This window comes from Coturnix japonica, chromosome 18 (assembly GCF_001577835.2).
Source record: "Coturnix japonica isolate 7356 chromosome 18, Coturnix japonica 2.1, whole genome shotgun sequence".
NCBI lineage: Eukaryota > Metazoa > Chordata > Aves > Galliformes > Phasianidae > Coturnix > Coturnix japonica.
Genome location: NC_029533.1, coordinates 4,990,562 through 5,014,001, shown reverse-complemented (window position 1 = coordinate 5,014,001; position 23,440 = coordinate 4,990,562). Strand labels below are relative to the sequence as shown.

Genomic DNA, 23,440 nt, shown 5'->3' with positions numbered 1-23,440 from the left:
GAGCAATATAAATGTTCAGCTACTTCTCCTCCAGCTGCAGGACAGTCTACGTATGCCTTCAGCTTTTGCAGATCCCTGATTGCTTTGTTTTTCTGCTGCACAGCATTAGGTCTTCCTACAGCCTTATGTAAGTGACAGTGTAAAAGCAGCCCCAGAGATACCCGGGCAAACCTGCTGTCTGCAATAGAGGAAGCACAGAATAAATAAGCACAGAGTGCTTGGAAGTGAGAGGCTGCCCCTCTGCAGGCAGCTCAAGGCATATGCACCATGAAGGATTTCAGTGGTGAAAACCAAAGAGCCACCCTGGGCTGCAGACCCAGAGTGATGGGGACAGCACAGCAAGATGAACCACAGGTCAAAAGGGTTCAGCAGCTGGGAGCTGTGTGCTGGTCTGCTCTGTAGGTCATAAAGCAGCAGCACTGCTGGGGCCTTTGGACAGTTGTGTGGGATGGGATGGAGGAAGAGCATGGAAGGATCTGGGCCGAGGGGCTCAAAGAGATTGGGACAGCCTTGCTCTGTGTTGGGGTGTGTGGGGGGTTCTCTATGCTTTTCCCTTTCCTAATGTCAGCTTTAACTGAGAAACGCAGATTCCAAAATCCAAGGAGAGAATACAGACCCAGTGAGGATGGAACGCCAGGCAGCTGATGGCTCCAACTCTTTGTCCCATAAAACCATCGTAGTATTTGATATTGTTGATCAGCTCCCCGTTTCCGTTGTAGATTGCAGTGAACTGATTCATTGAGCCACTGAAAGGATCCAAGAGAAGATGGTGTTATTGACAGCAGTTTGCTAACACCAATATTTCACCTCCAGCCCCTTTTTCAGCTGTGGAGAGCTGAGCTGCTCGTCCTCTCTTTTCACTCCAGGGATGCAAGAGGCAAAACAAGAACTTACCATGCAAAGAGGTTGGCCTGCGGGTGAATGTCGAGGGCTGTCAGCCCTTTGACTATCTGGAGGACCTTCATGGACTCTGGCATCCGGGGGTCGAAGAAGCGCACGTCTCCATTCACACTGCCAACACAGGAGATCCACAACGTCAGGCTGCACCCAGCCAGGTCCTGCAGCCCTCAAGCAGAGCCTGTCTGCGAGCTGACCATCCCCAGCTGAAGGTTAAGAGACAGAAGACACGCACCACTGCCTCCTCTGCCACTGCAGCTGAATTTCCACTGATGTCGTTGATATTTGGTGCCATCCACAAAGCACTAAGTGCTGTGCAAACAGCTCTGCCCCCGGGAGCGATCCGTTAGTACTTCTATTGCTTACAGCCCATCCCTGAGTACCATTGCCTTTACTGTTATGTCGTCTCCAATGCACTAAGCTACATGTCAGAACCAAATTCCTTCTCCTTTTTGCAGTAGAAAACTGTATTAGAAAACTGTAACCTGATGGGATCAATCCATTACACCAAATGTTTGCATACAGGAGCACATCCCCACTGTGCAGAGAGCCCTGCAGACCCCACACAACAAACACTGCTCAACATCCAGGCTGTGCCAGCCCCATTTGTGGCTTCATGAGAGAGGAAAGGATGAAGAAAGCAACAGCAGCAGCAACAAGATGCCGTGTCTGGTAAATCAAGCACTTTTCCAACACAAATGACTTGTTGTTAAGTGATGCTAATAAACTCAACTAAACTAACCTAACTATAACTAAAATAATGGAGTAGAATCCTATCTGTTAGAAATGGACATGTCTCCTATAGGCCTGATTTTGTGAAGACTCATCTGCTCCTCTGTGCTCTTTAGAACAGAGTGTGCAGGGACAGGCACACAGAGATCTCTCATGGAAACTAAAGGCAGCGTCACCTCATCTGACCTTACTCCCCTGGCAGCACACGGAAGGGTTCTGACACCACAACATTTAAGGTGCCTTTTCTTTCCCCCCCTCTCAAGTCCCTGATGGCCACGTAAAGCTGCGAATCCCCCTGCAGAGTTCAGAACAGCTGAGAAAACATTAAGAAGTACATTGGCTCCTGTTTGCTTACCTCCAGAATACCTAACACCCATCAAAAGCTGCTATGTAGGATTACTTATACCATCATAAGAAGCTGCAACTCCAGCTGTCACATAATTAAATTTTAATTTAAATTTTCATCTGGTCCAGATGAAAAGTTTCTCTGTTATTCAGGGAATTATTCCATAAGCAAGACAACACCTCACAGTGTTTTTTAGGAAATAGTTATACCAGAACCTTCTGTGACATACAGTTTGTTTTCCTTGGATCACAGAACCATAGAATGGCCTGGGTTGAAAAGGACCACAATAATCATCTTGTTTCAACCCCCTGATATGTGCAGGGTCACCAACCAGCAGCCCAGGCTGCCCTGAGCCACATCCAGCCTGGCCTTGAATGCCTGCAGGGATGGGGCATCCACAGCCTCCTTGGGCAACCTGTTCCAGTGCGTCACCACCCTCTGGGTGAAAAACTTCCTTCTGATATCTAAACTAGAACCCCCTTGTCCCATCACTATCCACCCATGTAAACAGTTGTTCCCCCTCCACAGATCTCGCTGTCAGATGAATGAGAAGGTAAAGTGGGAGAAACTGAGAGTGATGGGGTTTGTCATAAGAACCAGAGTTCCTTCAGACCTGTCTGCTGAGGCACACCACCTTCTCATACCCTTTAAATCCTGAGAAACAGCATCATTTTCTCATAGGAAAATGGAAAGGAGGGGGAAAAATGAGCCTTCAGACACAGGCTGGCCAAGTATGAAGGCCTGAGCCCTGGGATTGTTGAAAGAGATTATAGAAAGGAAGATTAAAAACTCTCATATGTGAGCCTGACAAATCTGGCAGCCGCGTCACTTAAGTCCCCTTCTGAAAATCTTAATAACTTTTTGCTGACCCATCCCCCGCTTCGGGAACGTTCTGCACTATAGAAAATGGGTTTGTTTGCATTTTGTAACCAAGAGGGGGAAAAAAAAAGAGCCTCTCTATGTGCAAACAGCGGCGGCGTGACAATAAATTATATTCTGCTGTTCTTTAATGGCCAAATAAGTATACGCTGCTCTCTATGCAGTATTTACCAGGCTGCAGAAATGGATTTATGTGTAGAAAATTGCTAGATAGCAAAGTAATCCTGCACAGCAATATGCCCAACAGATGCAACATAAACCTCCTTCCTTCTCGCGTTCCGTCTCAAATGACCCCACAAAGAGGCTGGCAATAAAGAACAACAACATAAGAGATGCTATATCTAGCTCGGGTTTCTGGTTCACTCGATGCCTCCCTCACACGCCTCGTGATAGTGATTTCAGCACAGCTACTTTCTTGTTTACTCTCAGACCTCACTAACAGGCTTCCAAAGAAAGCTCTACGTTTTCTTTTTGCCTTCTTGCCATCAAGTCTGCAGCAGGAGTTAATTACTGAAGCAACTGTCAAACTCTTTACACTTTGAGCTCCTGAAATACCAGAGGCGGGTTTTAAACAGCAAAGCAAGCAGCGCTGATGAGAAAACAGCTCCAACAGTGAAATCTCTTCTACCTGACGCTCATGATGTTGCCTTCAGGATGCTTCTGCAGGTACGCCTTCACCACCCAGGCTGTGTGCTCTCTGTAGGTCATGACACGGCTGAGGAATAAGCAGAGAGGGGAGAGGTGGTGAAGGCATGGAGGGGGAAAGGTGAGGGTCCCACACAGCAGGGCAGCATAGGGTTTACCATTCGCTCAGAGCCATCCTCCGGTCGAACACACGGATGGAGCCGTCACCCAGCCCTGCCACAATCAGGGACCGATGGGAGTCACACGACAGGCTGGTCACACAACTGTCTGCCCCGGTGGGGATGTCCTGCAGAGAGAGCACATAAAGCTGACACCGAGGTGTGTCTTTGTGCCTGCAGCCCACAACAGGAGGCACAAGGGGCAGGCTGCTAAACCAGACACATCCCTGCCCTCCTCTTCCTTTCCCCATTCTGTACATCAGACCAAAACCAAACCATGGTTAAACCGTGGCACTGCGTTGCTGCAGCCTTCCAGACTCTCTGGATAGACCAGAAATGGGAGTAGTGGCCTTGGAGATGATGGTCACTGCTGCATATGACAGTGCCGTCCAGCAGTGAGAAGCAACCCAGGTGATCTCTTTAGATGGCAGACACTGTGTGTACCAAAAGAAATGACATGAAAGAGGAAAACTGGAGCACACAAGGAGCTGTGCTGGGAGCACGTGGTGCGCTCTCACTCTGATGCTGTTTTCTTCCCCCTTTCTGCTTGCCATGAGCAAAAGAATTGCTCGGAATCATGCCTATGGTTGGTACGAAGAAGAACATTTTCAGTTACAACAAGTAATGCTGCAAAAGTAGGCTAACAATCAGGAGGCACGTTAGGGCTGCATTAGCTAATTTCACACTTCAGTCCTATTTTTGCTCTCGCACATATTCACCTTTCCCACCCGCCATTCACAGCTGAGTGAAGGAGCTGCTGGCTGGAGCACCCAACTCCAGGGCTGTTTGAGCCAGCCATGTTAACTGCCTGAAAGCAGAGCAAGGCTTTGAAGCAGGAACAAGCAGCAGAAGTGAAAATGAGGTACTTGCTTCTTCAGCTCCATCCAAAGTGCTTCCAGAGGTGCACTTCTTGCAGTTCAAAGCACAGGAAGCACCTTTGTTAGCTCAGCTTACAAAGCTCGTTGCTCTTTGTGCTGAATCTCAGTTTTCCAGTGTTACTGAGTCAGGAAGTTCCAACCAGTTCAATTTCAACACCACCACTCTTGGTAATTAAAAAAGAAACTCTTTCTTTAGGCACTTGCAGCACAATCCCTCATCCTCAGCATTTCAAAGCTTTTCACCCCCTGAATTTTGACGCTCCCTAATTTACATAGCAAAAAAATAATAACATGTGAAAGTAACTAAGATTAACGTAGGTTTAATTGTGCTGCTTTGCAGGGTTAAAGCATCACAGTGTTGATTATCCTCCTGTTCTCTGCAGCACAACAACCTGCTGCAGATGCAGAGCTGTGTGCTCACTGCTCGCACAGCCCAGCAGCTCTCCTGTGTGCAGCAGCACCGTGTTCCTGCAGGGCCGTGCATGGATCTTACCTGCACTTTCATCTCCCTGTCCGTGTCCCAGATGCGGATTATCCTCACGTCTCCTGAGGTCATGAGCAGCCCGGTTTCTTGTTCCCAGTCCACCACCATTCCTGCTCCTAGGAGATAACACAGGCAGGGTGTGGAAGTTACAGCACAGGTAGATCTGCACTATTTACAGCCACTGTCTGTAACACAAGGCCATGGAATCTACCATTGCTACAGGCAATGAATGGTCAACTGCAAACACACACAGCCTCCAAATGGGATCCAAGCTGGATTTGAGTCCAGCTCATGGCCTCCACCTCTTGGCTGGAGGGAATGCTTAGGAAAGCCTGGGTGTAGGGTCTATATTTTAATACAGGTTTGTGGTTAAGGGGGTGATTTATACATTAAAAACACTCAATTGGGGTTAGAAACACTGACAGCCTGGACCAGCAGCCGCCTGCAGGGGGCGCTCGGGAGCCGAGTAGAAGGGCCGGGTGCGGCGGGCGCGCGAAACAGCGGCTTAAATGCGGCCGCGGGGAGAAAAACCTTTTGTGACACCGCGTGGGTGTTTGGCTGCGAGTGACGCGGGAGGGCGACTTCTGACACTGCGGCTGAAGGGAGTGAGAGAAACGAAACAGAAAGAGCCCATCTATCCCCATAAAAGGGCAAATGGTGTCACGGGGGGAATGGCAGAGAGCTGGCTCACGTCTATGTGTTACATCGTAGTATTTCAGGATGAGGGGAAAACAGATTACTGCTAATTATAATTTCCTCTTTAATGAACAGAGGACTCACCTGCTGAGCACTGGCTGGTGGCTGCAGGATGCTTCAGCCTCACTAAGGAGGAAGGAAATGCATCCTGCACCTGAGCTCATCCTGCACACAGAGCAGAGACCCTGCAGCACCCAGCAATGCAGTTCCCCGACTGCATTGTTAGCTAAGATGAAGGTTTATTCTGTAAGGGACGATAGGCTCCCAGGTAACGAGTGATAAATCATCCACAGTGCAGGGGGAAAGGAAATAAACGAGGTGGCTGTTGGTGTTCCTGAGCCGTTTAGCACAAGTGCTTGCAGTGCTGCGTGATGGGAGATGATGCACAAAGCAGCACATCAGCGGCCGCTATCCAGGCTGTAACTTCCTATGGCTGCTCCCCCAGGACTCCAACCCCGTGCATCAGATATGGGTCTCACGGGGACCATTCCCTGTATAAATTTCAATAGATAACAGCTATGTTGAAAAACAGCTGCCTTCTGCTGTCTGTGCTTATTTTTATCACGGCTGTATGTGGGCAGCCTGCACTGGGCATCATCAATACCTGCACAGCCCACGGACAGTAACACCTTGCACTATGATGGATGATTTCTGACCACAGACCCCATGGAACAGCGCTGCCTTCCCCTCCACGAGGCAGTGTGAGGGCTGTGTGACCTCACCCCATTGATTCCCACAGCTCCCTTCAGTCAGTGTCACTCTGCTGATGCCAAGGACTATGCACAGCAAGGGAGAGCAGGACCTGAGATGCTGGAAATGCACACAACCCCCTGGAGCTGCAATGTCTCCAATTATGTTATTTCTGTAACCAGAATTCAGGTGTTCTTCCCACACTTGCTCCTATGGGATTTACCCCCAGACTCAGGGAGGTGTGGGCTCACTTTACCTCCCCTCTCCACCCCCTGCTCTACAGCACAACCTCGGTGTGATACTAAACCTTGGACCACTTGCAGGCTGCAGCCCCCCTGGGGCACAAACTGCCCCTGGATGCCCCCAGGCTGCCTTTTCTTCTCCCTCTCCCACCTGCAGGGTTACAGAGCACAGAAGCACCAGCGTGACTCAAAGCAGAGCACAGCCCCAGAGGGCACGGCCCCATATTTCTGCAGCGCAGGTACTGACGTCCTTCACTTTGTTAGGGAAGCCCCAGGAGAGCAGGAAGGAAGCAGGGAGCTGGCAAGCATGTGCTTCTTCTTTCTTGCTTGGCGTAAGTAGAAATTTGCTTGAGGTACGACAGATGACGGCTGTTTACCTACTGGGGCCAACAGCTCCCGTGAGGCAGAGATGGATGGGGGTGCATGCAGGTTGGACATACATCTCCTTGTTAACACATCTCCCTGTACCACCCGGGGGGAGCCCTGGGGATGGAGGCAATGCAGCCAGGCAGAGGTCACAGCCACACGGCATGCAGCTCACACAGACGTGAGGGATTCTACTGCTGCACTTGGTGGCCTGATGTGACCTGCGCCATCATTAAACCATTGGTCTTTCTCCAACGTACCAGAGATCTGCAGTGCAGCCATTTGTGCAGAGCTTGGCATGAATGAAGAGACAGCCCCTTAGCTTCCATTCAGTAAAACCCCCCTGCAGAAGACTGGGCAATATGAAGGGATTTTTGGTGCTTTTGTGATGAAATAGTGGTGCATTCTGCTGCCAAGCAAATGGTGAACCTCATGTGCTATTAAGACTTCCTTAGCAGGCGAGAAGAGATCCTTTTGCTGATTTTTTCACTAGAATACCCACCCAGAAAGTGCTAGTGAATATTTTGTATGGATTCCCAGGTATCTGCTCACAGTTGCAGGGATGCAGTGCAGTTGTTTGGCATTAGCAGCACTGCTCCAACAAGAGAGTTGCTGGCCTTTCCTTACGCTGCTCGGATGCCTGCATTACCAAGCAGGGATTTCCCTGCAGCCACACCTTGCTAATCTCAGCCTTTCCATTTGAGAATAGATTTCTGAGTGGGACGCAGAGCCACAATGATGAAAGCAACACATCAGCTTTGCTAATTTCAAACTCACTGCTTTGCTTCCAAACAGGGATCTGCAAAGACCTCCAGCTAAAGAGCTCTGCATCACACACCCCCGCAATCACCTTCGTTCTGCTGATCGCTATGGATGTGTTTGGCTCATATCAGTCAGCAAAGATCGATAATAGCAGAGCAGCTCAGGAGCACCACGTCAGCACTCACCCCACGTATGTGTGCACACAGATGCCGGCACATCAGCCATCTGCTTCCCAGCAGCAAGAAGGGGTCAGGCTTGGTGCCAGGCAGCCCTGGGTCCCACAGCAGGAGGCTGGGGGCTCATCTACCTCCCTGCCACATGAAAGAACAGAACCTGTGCCATTTACTGGGCATTTCCCTGCCAAAGGACTAAGTTCACTCTCCTAAGCCTGCTAGGTGAGATTCTTAAGCTCCTCTCTCTCAACTGATCTTTATAGCAAAAGTGTATTACAAAATAACCCCAGCAAAATCCACATCAGCTTAATGGCTGCTTGCACTTAGAACCCGTCATCCAAACTCCTTCGTCTGGGGATGCTTTGAAACTTTCCAAGAAAGAGAGATTTCTGCCTCCCAGAAAACTGCCCACGCTTCCTGAGCAGAGCTCAGCAGATGATGCAGACCTGTGGATCTTTGTCCTTTCCTTCGGTGCCCGGCTGATGCTCACAGCTGTCACAGACACATACAGCACAAGGAGTGGAGAAGGAGGAGCAGCAAAGCCTTCCAGGAGCCACAAGGACCCAGCAATCATTCCAAACAGTGCCAAAAACCAACCAACCAACCAACCAAATGTGGACAAGGAGCTCCTTCCCACCCCGCCTGGCCATAGGAACAGGAAAGAAAGCACTCACCTCCCTGCTTACTTCTGTCAAGATAGATTGAAACCCTTCGGGCCAGACCTGTGAGAAGACAGGGATTAGGGGTGACACCACGGGTCAGCCAGAGCAAAACAAATCTTACAACAGGATTAGAAAAAAGCAACTCAAAGCAAAGGACAGGACAGAGAGTGAAGCAGAAGCACCGAAAGCAGCACATGCTTCCATCCCGAGCAGCATTAGTTTGGTCACATCCCTTCCCAGGACCAGTGGCTGTGCACACACCATGCCTGCAGGCCTGATGTTGAATGAGGAGATCTTGGGAGCTGCACTGATCTGGCTCTAAGCAGGAGGAGAGCCAGGGCCAGAGCCCAGCCTGCACAGCCCTGGTACCAGTGAGGAGCTGCAGCCTGAGCAACTGACAGGGCTCAATGGACATGGCTGCTGCCACAGGAGAGCAACAGGCTGAGCTGGAGCAGATGCAGGGCACGGGGCTCTGCTGTGCAGTGAGCAAACAGCCCCAGGACCAGCACCCCACAGCCAGGAGCCCCAGCAGCCTTTTCTATAGGAAATGCCCAAAAGCCTCCTGTGATGAAATCACAGCTTCGGAGCACTCCAGGTTTACACTCTTCCTATGCTGCTCACTGGAAGATGCTTGGTTTTTCCTACAGTATTTCTGTAAATTTCATGCTCCCTTTCAGCATTGTGGCTACTGACAATGATTTACCTCTTTCTCAGACCCTCCCATCTCTTGTGTTTGCCATGTGAGATGTAACACTGCTTTACAGCAGAGCACCTGGTACCGATGCATCTTTAATGTTGACTTAAAGAGGCTTTCTTGGCACATCGTGCGTGCAGACGCAGATCTAATTAAGATCAAAATCAACACAGTCAACTGCCAACACAGCAGTTTACCAGCGTTTAAGATTCACCCTCCCTGAGTCTCGCTCAAGCCGACTGATGTGCAATGAGTTGGGGTCAAGCTACTTCTGAGCGAGAGCATCTGACCCAGCTCAGCACTTGGTGCATTCTGTTCTTTCACCTCGGGCTGCACAGCACAAGGAAGGTCTGGAGGAGTGCGAGAGGTTAAGCTTTGTGCTTCACCCTGTATCATCCCCCATCACAGCCTCTGAGCATCTGTTATTGTCAATATCCCATTCCTTTGACAAGCCAGTGATGCCTTCAAGCTTGCAAAGGATGTATTTAGGTACCGTGTATTCCTCCTTCCTTTTATAAGAGGGAAAGCTGCCTACAAAAGTCAGTATTCTGCTTGCAAGAAGACTGTTAAATTCAGAGAGGAGTCTGACATTGGGGAAAAGGATGGGAGTGGAAAGAAGGAAATCAATAGTGGGAGCACACAAACCCCAGCAAAACTCCTGAGCTCTGCAGCTTCAAAGATGCATCTTCAGTTTTATGAGCCAGCGCTGGACCACAACTCGAGTCTTGGCAGCAAAAGATAACTGCTCAATAGAGCGTCTCATTTCCAAGGGGACTTGATCCACATAGCTCTTTTGAACTGAGTACAGTTATTCCTCTCTGCACAAATATCTCCCCTTTTCTTCTTCTGAACCTAGTTCTACTGCTCCAAAGGTGAAAGACAAGGGAAACAGGGCCCAGACTTCCTAAGGCCTTACTGGAAAGAAAAAGGTAACACCATCTCAAAAGAACAGATTCAAGTTTGGGCACACTTGTTTTGGCAAATGTAAACCCTCAACTCTTAGAGCTAAATCAGCTCTAGCTCAGCTCTTAACCTATTCTGCAATGTCAAACATCGATGCTAACAACCCTTTCTTCTACATTAAAGCCTTGTAGAGAAGAAGGTAAAGTCAGCAAATGCTATGCCCTTATATAAGGTACACGTAGAAAGCAAGGTAGGAAAATGGAGTTAGCCTGAAGGAGTTCAGTCTACAGCTGTCAGCATCTTCCCTGAACACGACTGATGATGCAGCAAGAAGACGATGTAAGAGCAGTGCAGGGGAAATCCCAGACATCAGCTGTTCAGCTGAGTCCATCACCAAGGAAGCAAAATTCAGAGCCCAGAGATGGTAAATGTTAATCAACATCCTTCACAAAAACTGGCGTTGGCAAGGAAGGCACGTGGACCAACTGAATGACGCTACAAAGGGCAACTTGAGATGACTGCTGGATACTTTCCTCTCTGCCTACAGACAAACACGTGCCCTGCATTACCACTGTTTTCATCCTGCTTTTATTGACGTCTCTGCAAAGAGCAAGTTTGGACCATGGCAATTTTCTCAGTATGCTGCAGACATCCAGCAGCTTCTCATCAGCTTTGCACACATACTGCAGTGAGGCACGGAGCCTAACGTTACCTCAAATGCAGTTCCTCATTCCTAAAGCACCAGAGACGAAACAGGAGGTATTAAGGAAAACAGCAGATATGAGCTCAACAAGGCAGCACTGGTAAAATCCAATGAATAGCTAAAAGAGCTGTGTCAGACTCCCGTGATGAGCCACAAGCTCCGAAATGAGAACTGTCAGATTTTAAGGTCAGAATGAGTGATGGTGGTCATCTCATCTGACCTCCCCACACAGCACAAACCAGAGAATCTCACCCAGCAATTCCTGCATTAATCCCACAAGCACTGATTGAACCACAGTGCATCTAGAAACACCTGTAGCCTCGGTTAGAACTATTCAAGTGACAGAGAAACCCCATGAGAGCATTAGTACATTATCAGGTCTCAGAAGGACAAAATGTCCATCTCCTTTAATATCTTCAAACAGACTTCAGGATTACTTAAAACTGGCCTTCTGGTTTCATCCTGTGCACAGCAGGATGTCAGTGCTCCTTTGTACATCTTTTTCTAAGTTTTCTAGCATCCAAATCTGTTCAGTGTTTAACTGTGCTGCCCTGCAATGTGCCAGATCCGGACTGCATATTCTCATCACCTCCTGACACACAATGAGCAGTGGACAGTAAGTGCTGGAATTGAGCTAAATGAAGTCAGAGGTGCAACATGCAAAGCTGTGCGAAGGCTGAGCAGCCCATCAGAAGGAAAAGAGGCAGCATGTGAGCCACTATCCCACGCAGAAGGGAAGAACAAACTCCTGCCACAAGGAGCAGGGCAGTTCCATCGTTGTTCTACAGATCTCTCCTTAGGAACAGGCCAGAGGAACACCTGGCCAAGACAGCTGCTCTGAGGTTTGCAAAGGACAGAAACTTTGTGCCCTTCTGCACCCCACCAAGAGGCTCCTTTAGGTGTTCTTCAGCATTGGGGGAGCTTGTTGTGTTGGGCTTTTAGTCTTGTTGGTTTGTTTAACAAGAAACAAACACAAAACTTGGCCAAAGACCATTCCAGAAAGGTAGAGACTGTTAAACAAGGATGTTACTGGTGGCTGATGTTGAGAAACCCATTTTGCTGTATTCATCTTGAGAAAAAAACCATATCAACACACCTTTGACCTCCCAATCTCCAGGTAGGGGACCTACCTCGTGTAGTTGGCAGCATGTCTGACAGCCCCTGCCACGCCGTTACCATCTCCGGGTTCTTCTCCAGGTCTGCAAAGTTCTTCCATACTCTGATGGCACCATCATCTTGGGAAGCACAAAACAGAACACGATGCCATGTCATTGCCAATGCAACACTCATAGTTATGCATGATAAAAAGAGGAACAGCAACGCTGTGCTCATAACAAACTCCAGAACTGAGAGCCTTGCTGGAACATCATACTTTCTATTAGAGTTGTTTTTTCCTTTAATCTTATTCCATAAAATCTAATATATTGTTCCACTGGGAACTGCTCTAGAGGAACTTTTCTCCTTCCTACAAATAACACCTGACATCAGATGTCGTTCATCTCTTTGACCGATTTTCTCTAGGAACTGTCTCTGTCCTCCTTACTCCTGCACTGAGAACCACAAAAATACCCTCCTAAATACAAAATACAGCCCCACAAAGAAGCTGAATCGAAGCCCAGCCCATCAGCAGCAGATCTTTCAAGTACATCATGTATTTCTTTCAATTTGTTCCCCATCTGTGAAACTCCTGTGCTAAGAATCAATAAATTGAAAGAAAAATGTCCTAAAGGCCCTCTCAAATCCTCTTCCACCTCTCTTAATTATACCCAACCTGTACGTTTCAGCATGAAGTTTGAAAAGCTATTGAAAACACTTAGACTGACAGGTTTAGAATGGCTCCTTGGGAGCGAAGCATTTCTTACTCGCAGCTTTACAGACCAATGAATGAGAAAAAGCTCTTCATCCTTCCTTATGTGATGCAACAGGGCATTCTGGAGAACTGCTTCCCTGGCTGAGACACAGGGACTAGAGAGACTCACAATAAACTCAGAACTATTGGAGAAGTTCAGTGCCTAAAACAATCCCTGTCTGCTCTGGGCTTTAACCAGCAACCAAACCTGATTCCTCATACTTTGGCTGCAGCACGATTTTCCCTTCAGCTCTGAAAGCAGCTTTTGACCATCTAAGGATCACAATGTCCAAGGAATGGCACAGGAGGTTGCTGTGAACTTGCCATGCCAGGTTCTACCTCCAAACGCCGTAACAAACAAAGCTGTGCCTGGAAACAGTTTCAGCAAGTGTTTGATTTGTTTGCTATTTGAGAACACTGCAGCACTTACATAAGCTGTTCAGATATTTCAATGTTGCCAGAAGCAATTTTCAACTTCCATCCTGGAAGAGTTTCAACAGAGACCACAAGGGTGAGGGGAAGGGCCAGGCTGGGCCAAATACAGAGCAGGGAGAGTGAGGGGTACAGCACAGCCCCCATAGACCTGAATCCTGAGAAGGCTCCCCAGGTCCTTGCCCTGCCACATGCAGAGTTGCACTGCTTACCTGTAGCAGTCAGCAGCAAGGAGCAGTCCTGTCCATTCAGGTACTCCATTGCCGTGATCCTGGTGTACCGTGGGTTCCCATTGTGGAAATAATCCAATTTTTCCCCTTTTTCCCAGTCCCAGAAACTGGGGGAGGAAAAAATACGAGGTCAGTTCTTGGTTCTCTGTGTAAGCTATCAAGGAGATCTACATTATGGCTAAACTAAAAGCTGTGTGCGTTATGGCCTCACTGTTGACCTCCAGCACCAACACATGCAGCATGAGCCCCACAGCCCACATAGAGGAGCCCTTACCAGATACTGTCCTTGTCGGCGACTGCGATGCAGGGTGTGAAGGGATGGAACTTCACCACGGAGGGGACGCCGGGGTTCCTGTTGAGGAAGATCTGATCATCCAGCCGGGAGATGCCTGGGGGGACAGCAGGCAGTGGGCTCAGCACCCCAGTGGCCCCACAGAGGGATGGGGACTGCAGAGCTCCCCAGGAGCATTTCGAACCCACAGCACATCATAGCCCCAGTCCCTCTGCACTGCCACGTATCTCAGCCCAAGCTACAAACTAAACACTGAGATGACACATACTGGGATCCTTTATTTTGGTAACAGAAGAGAACAAACAAAGCAGACCAAGCCACGTGCAAAGAGGCATTTGGTGACCAAAGAAATGGGTGGCAATGGGGCCCAGATTGCTTGGTTGGAACTGGTTAAGGTCCATCCCAACCCAACCATTCCATGATTCTATGAAGTATCAGCCTGTATTAATGCAGAAATCCTCTTCTTCTTTTTTGCCAAAATAAAACAAAAGAAACCTACTTCATTCAAATTACAGCATTCCAGTTTAGCTTGTGGATTATTTATTTCGCCTTCCATTTCAGTTCTTTGAGATTTTAGGTTAATTTCCAAATGAAAAATGTATTTTCCACCGAGACTTCCAAATGGTGGTTACAGACCTTTCCTCCCTCTCTTTAAAGCACTTTGTGATTTGCAAACAGTGTTGGTAACCCCTGAAACTGCATTTTTTAGCACAGTGGGAATCCATCACACAGAACTGTAAGCTCAAGAGACATTCACTCAGTCCCGGTTAGTTTTAGCATGCATCCATTTAATTTCATTTTCATTAAGGGATTCTAAGTCTATTCTAATTCCTTTTAATATTTCAGACTTCCTTTTTTTTTTAAATGAAAATTAGCATTTCAGCTGCTCAGGTCAAGCAACCAAATAGGAACGCTGTCTAGAAAAAGGTTTTTCTTCAGACGACTATGAACAATCCCCTTTTTTTTATTCAAAAAGATCCCCCAAGCCATTTCCTGGGCTCCAGTTTCAATTCTCTATTATTCTGGTTTATGATACTTTGCAGTTCCATGATATTAAACTCCCTGTCGAGCCCAGCAAACCTCCAGAGAGCGAGGCATGGCAGCAGGCTGTGCCTCCAGCACCAAGCCCTGCACTCAGCACATCAGTGTCTCCAGCTCCATGCACCTCAGTTCTCATCATAGGGGGAACAACACCCACAGAAAGACCCTGCCCTGGGGGATGTGTGCAGGGATCCGGACTGTGCCAGGTCCTGAGGGCTTGTAGGGCAGTGACAAGCAGCAAAACAGGGTCAGCATAGGTGCTATTAATGGGGATTACAGCCCAGTGTGGTGCTGGGAGCCCTGGGGAGCTGCCTGCAGCATGGAAAGAGGGGCACTCACCCTTCTGAATGATCTTCTGGGCTTGCTTCCTGACCCTGGCATTGCGCAGGAATCTCCACTCCCTCTCTTTGCGGATCTGGCTCTCCAGGTCGTGCTCCTCTGGAATCTTTCCGTACATCAGTGTGTTCACAACATGAAACAGTAAATCAGAACTCCGTGAATCACCATTCGCAAACATGTGTGTTCATATCAGACCAAGCCATGAAACCTCAGCATTTCCATACAGTACATGGAGGAGCTCAAGGGACATTCTGATTTCAACCTTCCCCTTTCCTTTTGTTGCCCTAATCCTGAGATTAAAGAGAGAATGCGGCTTTGATACAGACCGAAAGCTATCAACACATTAAAATCTATCTTTCAGCAGAGAACTACAGGCCAAAAAATGCACTGTTTTATTCCTGAACTCCCGAGATGCTTCAATTACCAGCATGACATCCACTGCTAATGGCAACTACTTTCATTTGCAGGAAAGTGATTCCCCTGCATGGCCTGGGTTTGGTTACACACACACACACAACTCTAGTTGGAATGGGAGCCCTGAGCAGTACGTAACCACTCTGGCCTGTTTTACTGCATTTATTCCCACTCTACAGCCCCTCATGTTTCCCTGCAGGACCCCACCTGCAGCCAGGGGGACCAGCATCAGAGGGAAGAACCCACCAATCTCACCCCCAACCCACTGCAGGGTTATGCATAACGTGTCTTTTGCTTCACACTTAAAAATTTACCCAAGACCAGCAACATCTCTGCTTTAGAAACACCTTTGGGTCGATGAAGATGAGCTGCCTTCCTTTGATGAAGGAATTGATGCTGTTCTGGGCAGAGGGAGCCTTGGAGAAGGGCGACATAAAAGACAAAGTCCTTTTGCTCCTTCCCCACAGACACAAACTTCTTTTCTTTTTTTTCCTGACTAAGAAAGTACTTAAATCATCTGCCACTGTTATATGCGCTATCTTCAAAATGCATTATGCTCTGGAAAACAACCATTACTGAGCTGAATTGCTGCTGCTTTAAAATAAGAAACCCACCCCTTCTGCTGGGGGGGAAAAAAAAGGGCTGCTATTTCATTTTTTCAAGAATATGACATCTATTAGAAAGGCAGTGACAAATGACCAATAATGTACAGCAATAAACAAACCTATGATAAAATACATCAAAGTAGATTTGAGAGCGCGGAGATTACAGCTACACCTTAATGAAAATCCAGCTTCTCTGGGAATAAATTAAAGTAGGACCTTGGAGGAAGCCAGGGGATGAGCAGGGCACGAACAACAGCACATTTTCCTGGGGGCACCCAGCAGCTCTCTCAGTTTAGGGCCAAGAAACCCAGTTTGCAGCTGAATGAGGCACTCCTCTGCTCTCCAGCAGATGAAGAATATCAGATTAAAGGAGCTGCCAGGCTTCTCAGGTCTGAAGAAAAAGAACTTTTCCGCGGAGGCTGAGCTGAAAGCTGCTTTATTATCTGATTTCAGCAATAAACATTCTTCCTATAATGAGATCTGCTGAACTAAACTTATCATTGCCAGGCGCTGCCAGTACCTGTAACCACAAAGAGGTGCTCGGTACCAGTTCAGCTCAGTGTGCTGAGCCCCCAGACCAGCACTGCAGTGAGCACGGAGAATTGCACCATGCAATGCAATGCAGCATTTCTCCTCTTGTTCCCAGCAGCCTACAGGACAGAGCTGGGTGGGTGCAACAACAGAGGAGAGGAAAGGGGAGATCTAGGTTGGATGTGGGGAGGAAATTCTTTACCCAGAGTGCTGTGACTGCCCAGAGCTATGGGTGCCCCATCCATCCTAAGGCTGTGGATGCGCTCTGGGCAGCCAGAGGGGCAATCAGCCCACAGCAGGGGTTGGGCTGTGGGGTCCCTTCCAACACAGACATGCTGTGATTCTGTGATGACTCTGTAAGATGAACCCCATAGAACACATCACAAGGGAACTGCTGGTGGGGCAGAAGCACAGGATTATGTCAGGACGTGTGTAATAGAGCAGTGACCTCCAGCTCAGCTGCTGCTGGCTGGAAAACCAGAAATTATTATTCAAAAGAACCAGCTATTTAGGCTCATTATTCATGCCTTTGTCTCCCCTCCCATCCAGCTCGCATTTAAGCATTAGAAAGTCATTTTAGTAAACAACAGCCAGGCTTTGGCTGCTGCTCAGCTCTCCTCCGAGCAGAGCTCCCAGAGGTACGTGGGAGTAGCAAACTGTGCTACATGATGAGGATCATGACACGGCTCTGATTCCCCGCATCTCTGAGCATCCCCTCAGACATCAACCAGTGACGATCCCCAAACCTCCCACCAAGTGGTGTCCCCCGAAAGCCGACCAAATCCTCTTTTAACACGGTGTCCCTCCATGTCAGCATGGAAATCGGTATTTGGATGGGAATGGGGAAAATTCAGCAGTCTGCTCCTGTAGTAAATACGGTTTGTCCCTGCACAGCGTTACTGCAGCACTGCACAGAGGGCTCCCTCCTCCACCAGGACTTTGAGCAACAGCCAAGACAGAGAGCACTGAGCGCTGAAGTGAGGGCTGGGATTTTTCAGGAAGGATTCCTTATGTAATTCTCACCTTCCAGGATCCTTCCCAGCTCTTGCCTGCATGTTCTGCCAGCCCTGCGAGCAGCAGATGCTGGCTCTGCTCTCCTTGATTCAGGGCTTCCTGACAGCTGGCAATGAGGCTTTCCTGTGCCACGCGGTCCAAGGCTGCCCGTGGTGAGCAGAACAGCCTTTTGCCATCACAGCTTTAGGAAGAGGAACGACTTCTGCAGAGATCAGAGCTGTGGTAGGTAACTGCTTTCCCTGGCACACCAAGAATTTACAATGCAGTGTTTTCTTCCTCCATGTATCTGATTAGATAATCGATAAATCAAAGGCAGTATGATGGCTTGAATCCGAGCCACTGATTTACGCTGGGAATTAATCCCTCAATCTTTCCAATGAAAGCATTCTCATAGCAAGGTCTATGAAGCAAAGCTGAATTCATAAATTAAATATGACTAAGATGCACTCACAGTCATTTTATGTTTATTCATTACAGGAATAGTTGTCTTATCTCTCCCTGTTTATGATGGTAGGCAGCGTCTCCAAATGAAGTATTGGAATTGCACATCAACGTCGTCTTTATCCATCAGTACTCTGTACACTTTGCTCTTTGCCTTTTTCATGAGGCTAAAGCTCCCAAAAGACGGCAGCTGCAAGGCAGGGCTGTTTGTTCCTCACTGCTGCAGGAACAGATTCTAAGAAAGGAGCACTCTTTGGACATGCAGCCAAGACACGAGTTACAGGATGACCAGGGCTGCCTGGTTACACAAGCAGCGATCAAGATGTGCTAAAGGAAGCTGTAGTGGAGGGACTTCTCCCTGTCCCTTGCACGCGTACCACCCACCCTCATTATAAAGGCACACACAATTCCCTAGAAGTCAGTATAACACACAAGCTTTTTGGCAGAAAGACCTGCACTTGGCCTCTTAAGGCTGCTTTACAAAAGTAATGGGGAAATCAATTCACTTCCTTGTTTCATTAAGAAACACAGCTTTGGTTCTGAGCAAACCTTACCTAAAACACTGCTGTTGAGGACACTCTGTGCTCAGTAAATGCAACCCAAGGCCATGAACATCACCAGCCCAAACCACGGGAACAAAGAGAACGTACATACTGCTACTCCTGCTCTTACAGTAAAAGCTGAAGTGAGAGATCACTGTGCACACATTCTGCATAGGGAAGTAGTATGGAGCATCTCAGTCCTCAAGGTGAGACAGTGAACTCTTTGGGACTCACTAGAGTGAAAGGAAGCCTGAAATTTTTATTTCCAGGACTCCCCCTCCCTGGATTCTACAAATTAGTATGAGAACACTCCGTATGTTTGCTTTCCTCCCCCAACTTCCTTAATTTTATGCAGATGAAGTACTAAACCTATATGTGTATATATAGGTTTATATGTATATATATATGTACACATACACAGCTCCCCATCTACACATTGAAAGTGCATTTTGATTGGCTGTCTACCGTGATTTATTGTATTAATAAGACACCCCTCTTTTTCCTTAGAAAGCAGACAAATGTTTTTAATAAGAACTAAGGGCTGGAAGAACATCCTCCCCTGTTTCTTCTTTTACTCTCCTCTGGACTTGAATTGAGACACTGAAACTCATCTTGATGCAAGAAAACCCCACTATAAAGCCTGACCGAGCCCCATGGGCCAGATATATTTCCTAATGAATTATTCTGCTAATGATATCAGAAGAAAGTTAATTTCACTAGCAGCTGAGGAAGTGTCAGGCAATCACTCTGCCATCTACTTTTTCCTCCTGGTGATTTTCTAAACAAATTAAAGCAACAAGGAAACCTAGCTGCCATGTAACTGGTTTTCTGATATCCTTAAACTTGGGGGCAATTACCTCTCCTCATCACCAAACAATGTAACGTGCCTGAAGACGGGAAGGAGCAGTAACAGATGGCTCAGTGGCAATTCTTAGACGAGGCAGCACATAAAATGTGCCATTTCTTTGCACATTCTGAAGATTTAAACATCAGAGGTTGCATACAAGCATCCACTGCTGAGTTGCTCAGGTGGTGGCATTAATACACACAGTGCATTATAGTTCACATTAATTGCAATACCTCCAAAAGTTAAGCTGAAAGTTCTGTTCCAGTCTGTGCTGCTTGAATCCCAAGGTACCTGGAGTCTGCTCCACTGTGGTTGCTAATACCAAGGCAACTTTTACTGCTTACTTTGATTTCACACTTAAGATTGAAACCCAATCCTTGGCTAAAAGATTCTGGGAATTTAAGTTTTTATTTCCAGTCATTGACGATCTGTGCTCATCTCTGAAGTGCTTTGTTTTGTCTCGTTGTTTTGCCTTTTTTTTTTTCCTAGAATGGAGCTTTAGTGCATCTCTCACTTCACATAAAACCAACTCACTTCCAAAGAGATCTCAATGGAGATTCATCGTTACAACCTTCATTCTTTGCTGTAGTAAGTTTTTTTTGTTGCTGAACTTTGAAAAGAATAATGACTCTTCTGAAGTTTTCCCTATGCTGTCATGTAGACTTCCAATAGCCATCATATTCTCCTTGCTAAGGTAAAGGTATCAAGACGGGGTGCATGTAAGCACAGCTTACAAGTACAGCTCCCAGGTCACACCTGAGTACAGAGCCATGCCTCACTTCAAGGAGAGGATACGTTCTGTTGTCCCCATCTTCACTCGAGAACCTCTCATTTCTACATTCTTTCTTGAGAGCATTCTATGAGCGCAGGGCTTTTGCTTTGGGCTCTTTCCCTATTAACACTTGACCTTTCTGACTCTCACTGCCTCTCCTGCTCTCTGTGGCAGGCAGTGGTCATGCATCCCATCAGAGCAGGATGATGGAAATACATTCATTCCTTTCCCTCCTCAGCCAGAAGAGGAAAAGAAGGTAAAGTGAACAGAGGAACCTACTAGCCTATGCTGAGGACCAGCACCTCAACCTTTCAAGAGCTGCAGTGTCATGATTCAGAAAGCATTCAGAGAAACAACAAAGAATTACCTTCATGACAGGCTGAGCAAAGTACTTCGCACTCCAGTCACAAAACCCCGTCTGCACTGTGGCTGAAATGAAACTTTTGTGCCCAACGGTATCATCAGCATCATCAGTGGTCTGTCCAGAAAGAGAACAGGATGTTAGCCCATGTCCACATCACTTACATGGGCAAACTGTATAGACAGCAATACCCAGACTGCCTGTGGCAGATCCCTGAGTAGAGAAAAACCCTCAGAATCATTGCCAAGGATATGAAGATTTCTGTGTCTGGCTCCAAGACCGCTGTCATTACATTAACTGCTCAGAAACGCACAAACAACCTCATCTGCACAGCACACAACCAGGCTACAGCACGAATCACGAGCCCAAGTGTTTGTGTATCACAAATATGACATCCCAAGATGAGGTTTCTCGTGGTCTGCACAAGAACCCGGCATAATAAGCAGTGCTGAGGAGAAGATGATTCAGGATAAGCCAGATTCAGATCAAGGGCCTGTATGCATTAAATGTAAATTAAAGCATAATAATAATAATAAAAAATAGAGATACCACTCCATTCACCCAGGCTTCATTCAGTTTTTCATAACTATGAGCCATGCTGTTGCTGGTATCCCTGTAAGAACTGAAGGTGTTCCTATTAATGCTTTGACAAATTTTTCTTGGAACCACACAGAAGCATTGGCTTTGCACAAATGCTAGTTTAATAAAGAACGGTTACTTCCCAGAAGTCAGAACACCTGAAATCCGTGCTGTCCTTTTGGCCTGTGGATTGCCAAACACACACGTTACCACTTCCCATCTTTCCCTTCCATAACACCGTTCCCAGTTTCCTCTCACAGAGCAAGCAAGAAACATCCTGGAAATGCTCTGAAGTAAAGAGAAAGGCAAACAGCTGGCTGTATCTGGGGCACTGACCAGGAACAGGTTGCCCAAGGAGCTGTGGATGCCCCATGCATTCAGAGTCAGGCTGGATGTGGCTCTGGGCAGCCTGGTCTGGTGGTTGGTGACACAGCGGGGGGTTGAAACTGGATGATCATTGTGGTCCTTTTCAACCCAGGCCATTCTGTGATTCTATAACCACTGCCAACTGCTACCTTTGAGTGACGGCCACCTGAGTGTGCCTGGACTCAACCTTACTTGGCTGCAATGACTCATCTAAAGTCATCTGAAAGTGACATTCAGAATCCTTTGTGCACATCACAGCATTCCTCTGCTTGGCACCATATCAGTTCTTCATGCTTCTCTAAATGGGAAAACGCCCAATACCTGGTGACTGTCATTCAGATGCCAACATGGATACAACCCCCGTCAGCCTGATGCTGAAAGGAAGAGACACCACAGCTCTTGGCTGGCCAGATGTCTCCCAGCAGTGACCTGTAGCGAGCTCTGGTTTTCCCAGTGCCAGTCTGGGCTTACATCTGCTCCTGTGCTTAGTGAAGAGGGGCTGCCAAGCATAAGGATCAGGACTGCAGTAAAGGAGGTGAATCTGCTGCTGCAAGGGCACCTTCCAGTGTCTCAAGAGAAACATCTGCCTGCATGTTAAAGGAGGAGGAATCCTCCCTTTGTCCCTCTCTGTCCACACTTTGCTGAGGTTGGAGAAAAAGCAACTGACAGAGATGCAGCTGTGCATCATCACTCAGGCAGACAAATGTTTGTGAAAGAATAAACAATCAACTCGGATTAAATGCTTCTTGGTGGCAGCAGAAGTGAGTAATGTCCTATATCAGAATCATAATACATAACCTGAAGAAATAAATTAATCCATTTTTATTTTACAGGTTAAAAGAAGCCACCCTGGTGCTACCAGCAGCTCGAAGCAAATGAAGGATGTGCAGAAATAAAACACAAAGAACAGAAAGTGTAACAAAACCCAGTGGAGCAGGGGATCAGAACTGAAAGCAAAGTCTCTTTACCTGTTCTGGCCCTTTGTCAAACATTTTCCTTGTTCTGGGGAACTGGTGGGAGTGGGGTGTGTACTGAACCCCCATGTTGCCCACGTTGGCAGGTCTCACAGACGTGATGTCCCGGCTGACCGGTTGCTTTGTCACATCATTTGTCAGGCTGGAGCTGCTTGTGCTAGTGGTTGGAGGTGATCCTCTACAGATCAAAAGAGTAAAAGGATTTAGATAACAGCAGACATGTGACTTGCCCTCATTTTCTGAACCACTCTGATACGTATCCCCTGACACCTGGCACGTCTCACTAAACTGCAGTCCTGACATGCTTTCCACCTCTGAGAATCAGCCTGGTTCTACAAGCAGAAAGCAGTTCAATGCTCCCTATCACAGCAGAAACAAAGCTAACCCCCAAACACGAGGGCAGAGGCTAACACCAGCTACATTACCATTATCTGCTCTGCTGCCTTTACTCCTGCATGTGAATTACGTTACTTCTTTGCTTGTTTCTGACAAGACTTATCCTTCACTGCTGCGCTTCCTCTACAAAAGCCAAACAATCCAAACACACAGGCCAAAAAAAGGTACAAATCCCAGCAGTGAATCCTGACTGAGCCAACTCCAGATCCAGGATCAGAAAAGCAAAATTCTGGGGACCTGTAGATTACGCAGTTACACACCCATATGTAACAGATATGACCATGGCACCCTGACCAGCAATGTGGTGACTGGAGTCCTGGCAGAACACAGGGCAGCATTTCAATTTGCATGCAAACAGAACTGTGCTATTGCACAGCTGCATAATGCTACCGGAAGACATTAAAAGCATCATTAAGCAGTTCAGAGCCCTCCTTTCCAACTTGGAATCTCACTGTTGCACATGGATTGTGAGGCTGCCAGATTTCAAGCCAGGTGTTTTTCCCTT

The 23,440-nt window shown here is 47.5% G+C and overlaps 1 protein-coding gene across 6 annotated transcripts in view; it reads right to left on the bottom strand.

Moving 5' to 3' along the window:
* RPTOR (regulatory associated protein of MTOR complex 1) overlaps positions 1-23,440 on the bottom strand; it is a 113,313-nt gene that overhangs the window by 2,518 nt on the left and 87,355 nt on the right. For 4 of the 6 annotated variants that reach the window (XM_015880020.2, XM_015880023.2, XM_015880024.2 and 1 more), the window contains 12 exons: positions 22,534-22,717; positions 20,627-20,737; positions 15,094-15,199; positions 13,696-13,810; positions 13,404-13,528; positions 12,041-12,145; positions 8,623-8,670; positions 5,029-5,135; positions 3,658-3,785; positions 3,483-3,569; positions 895-1,011; positions 617-746 (listed from right to left, as the gene is read on the bottom strand). In XM_015880020.2, the coding sequence (XP_015735506.1) occupies positions 617-746; positions 895-1,011; positions 3,483-3,569; positions 3,658-3,785; positions 5,029-5,135; positions 8,623-8,670; positions 12,041-12,145; positions 13,404-13,528; positions 13,696-13,810; positions 15,094-15,199; positions 20,627-20,737; positions 22,534-22,717 (1,363 nt within the window). The remainder of the gene's footprint in view (positions 1-616; positions 747-894; positions 1,012-3,482; positions 3,570-3,657; positions 3,786-5,028; positions 5,136-8,622; positions 8,671-12,040; positions 12,146-13,403; positions 13,529-13,695; positions 13,811-15,093; positions 15,200-20,626; positions 20,738-22,533; positions 22,718-23,440) is intronic. The other 2 variants (XM_015880022.2, XM_015880025.2) reach the window with 1 other exon arrangement.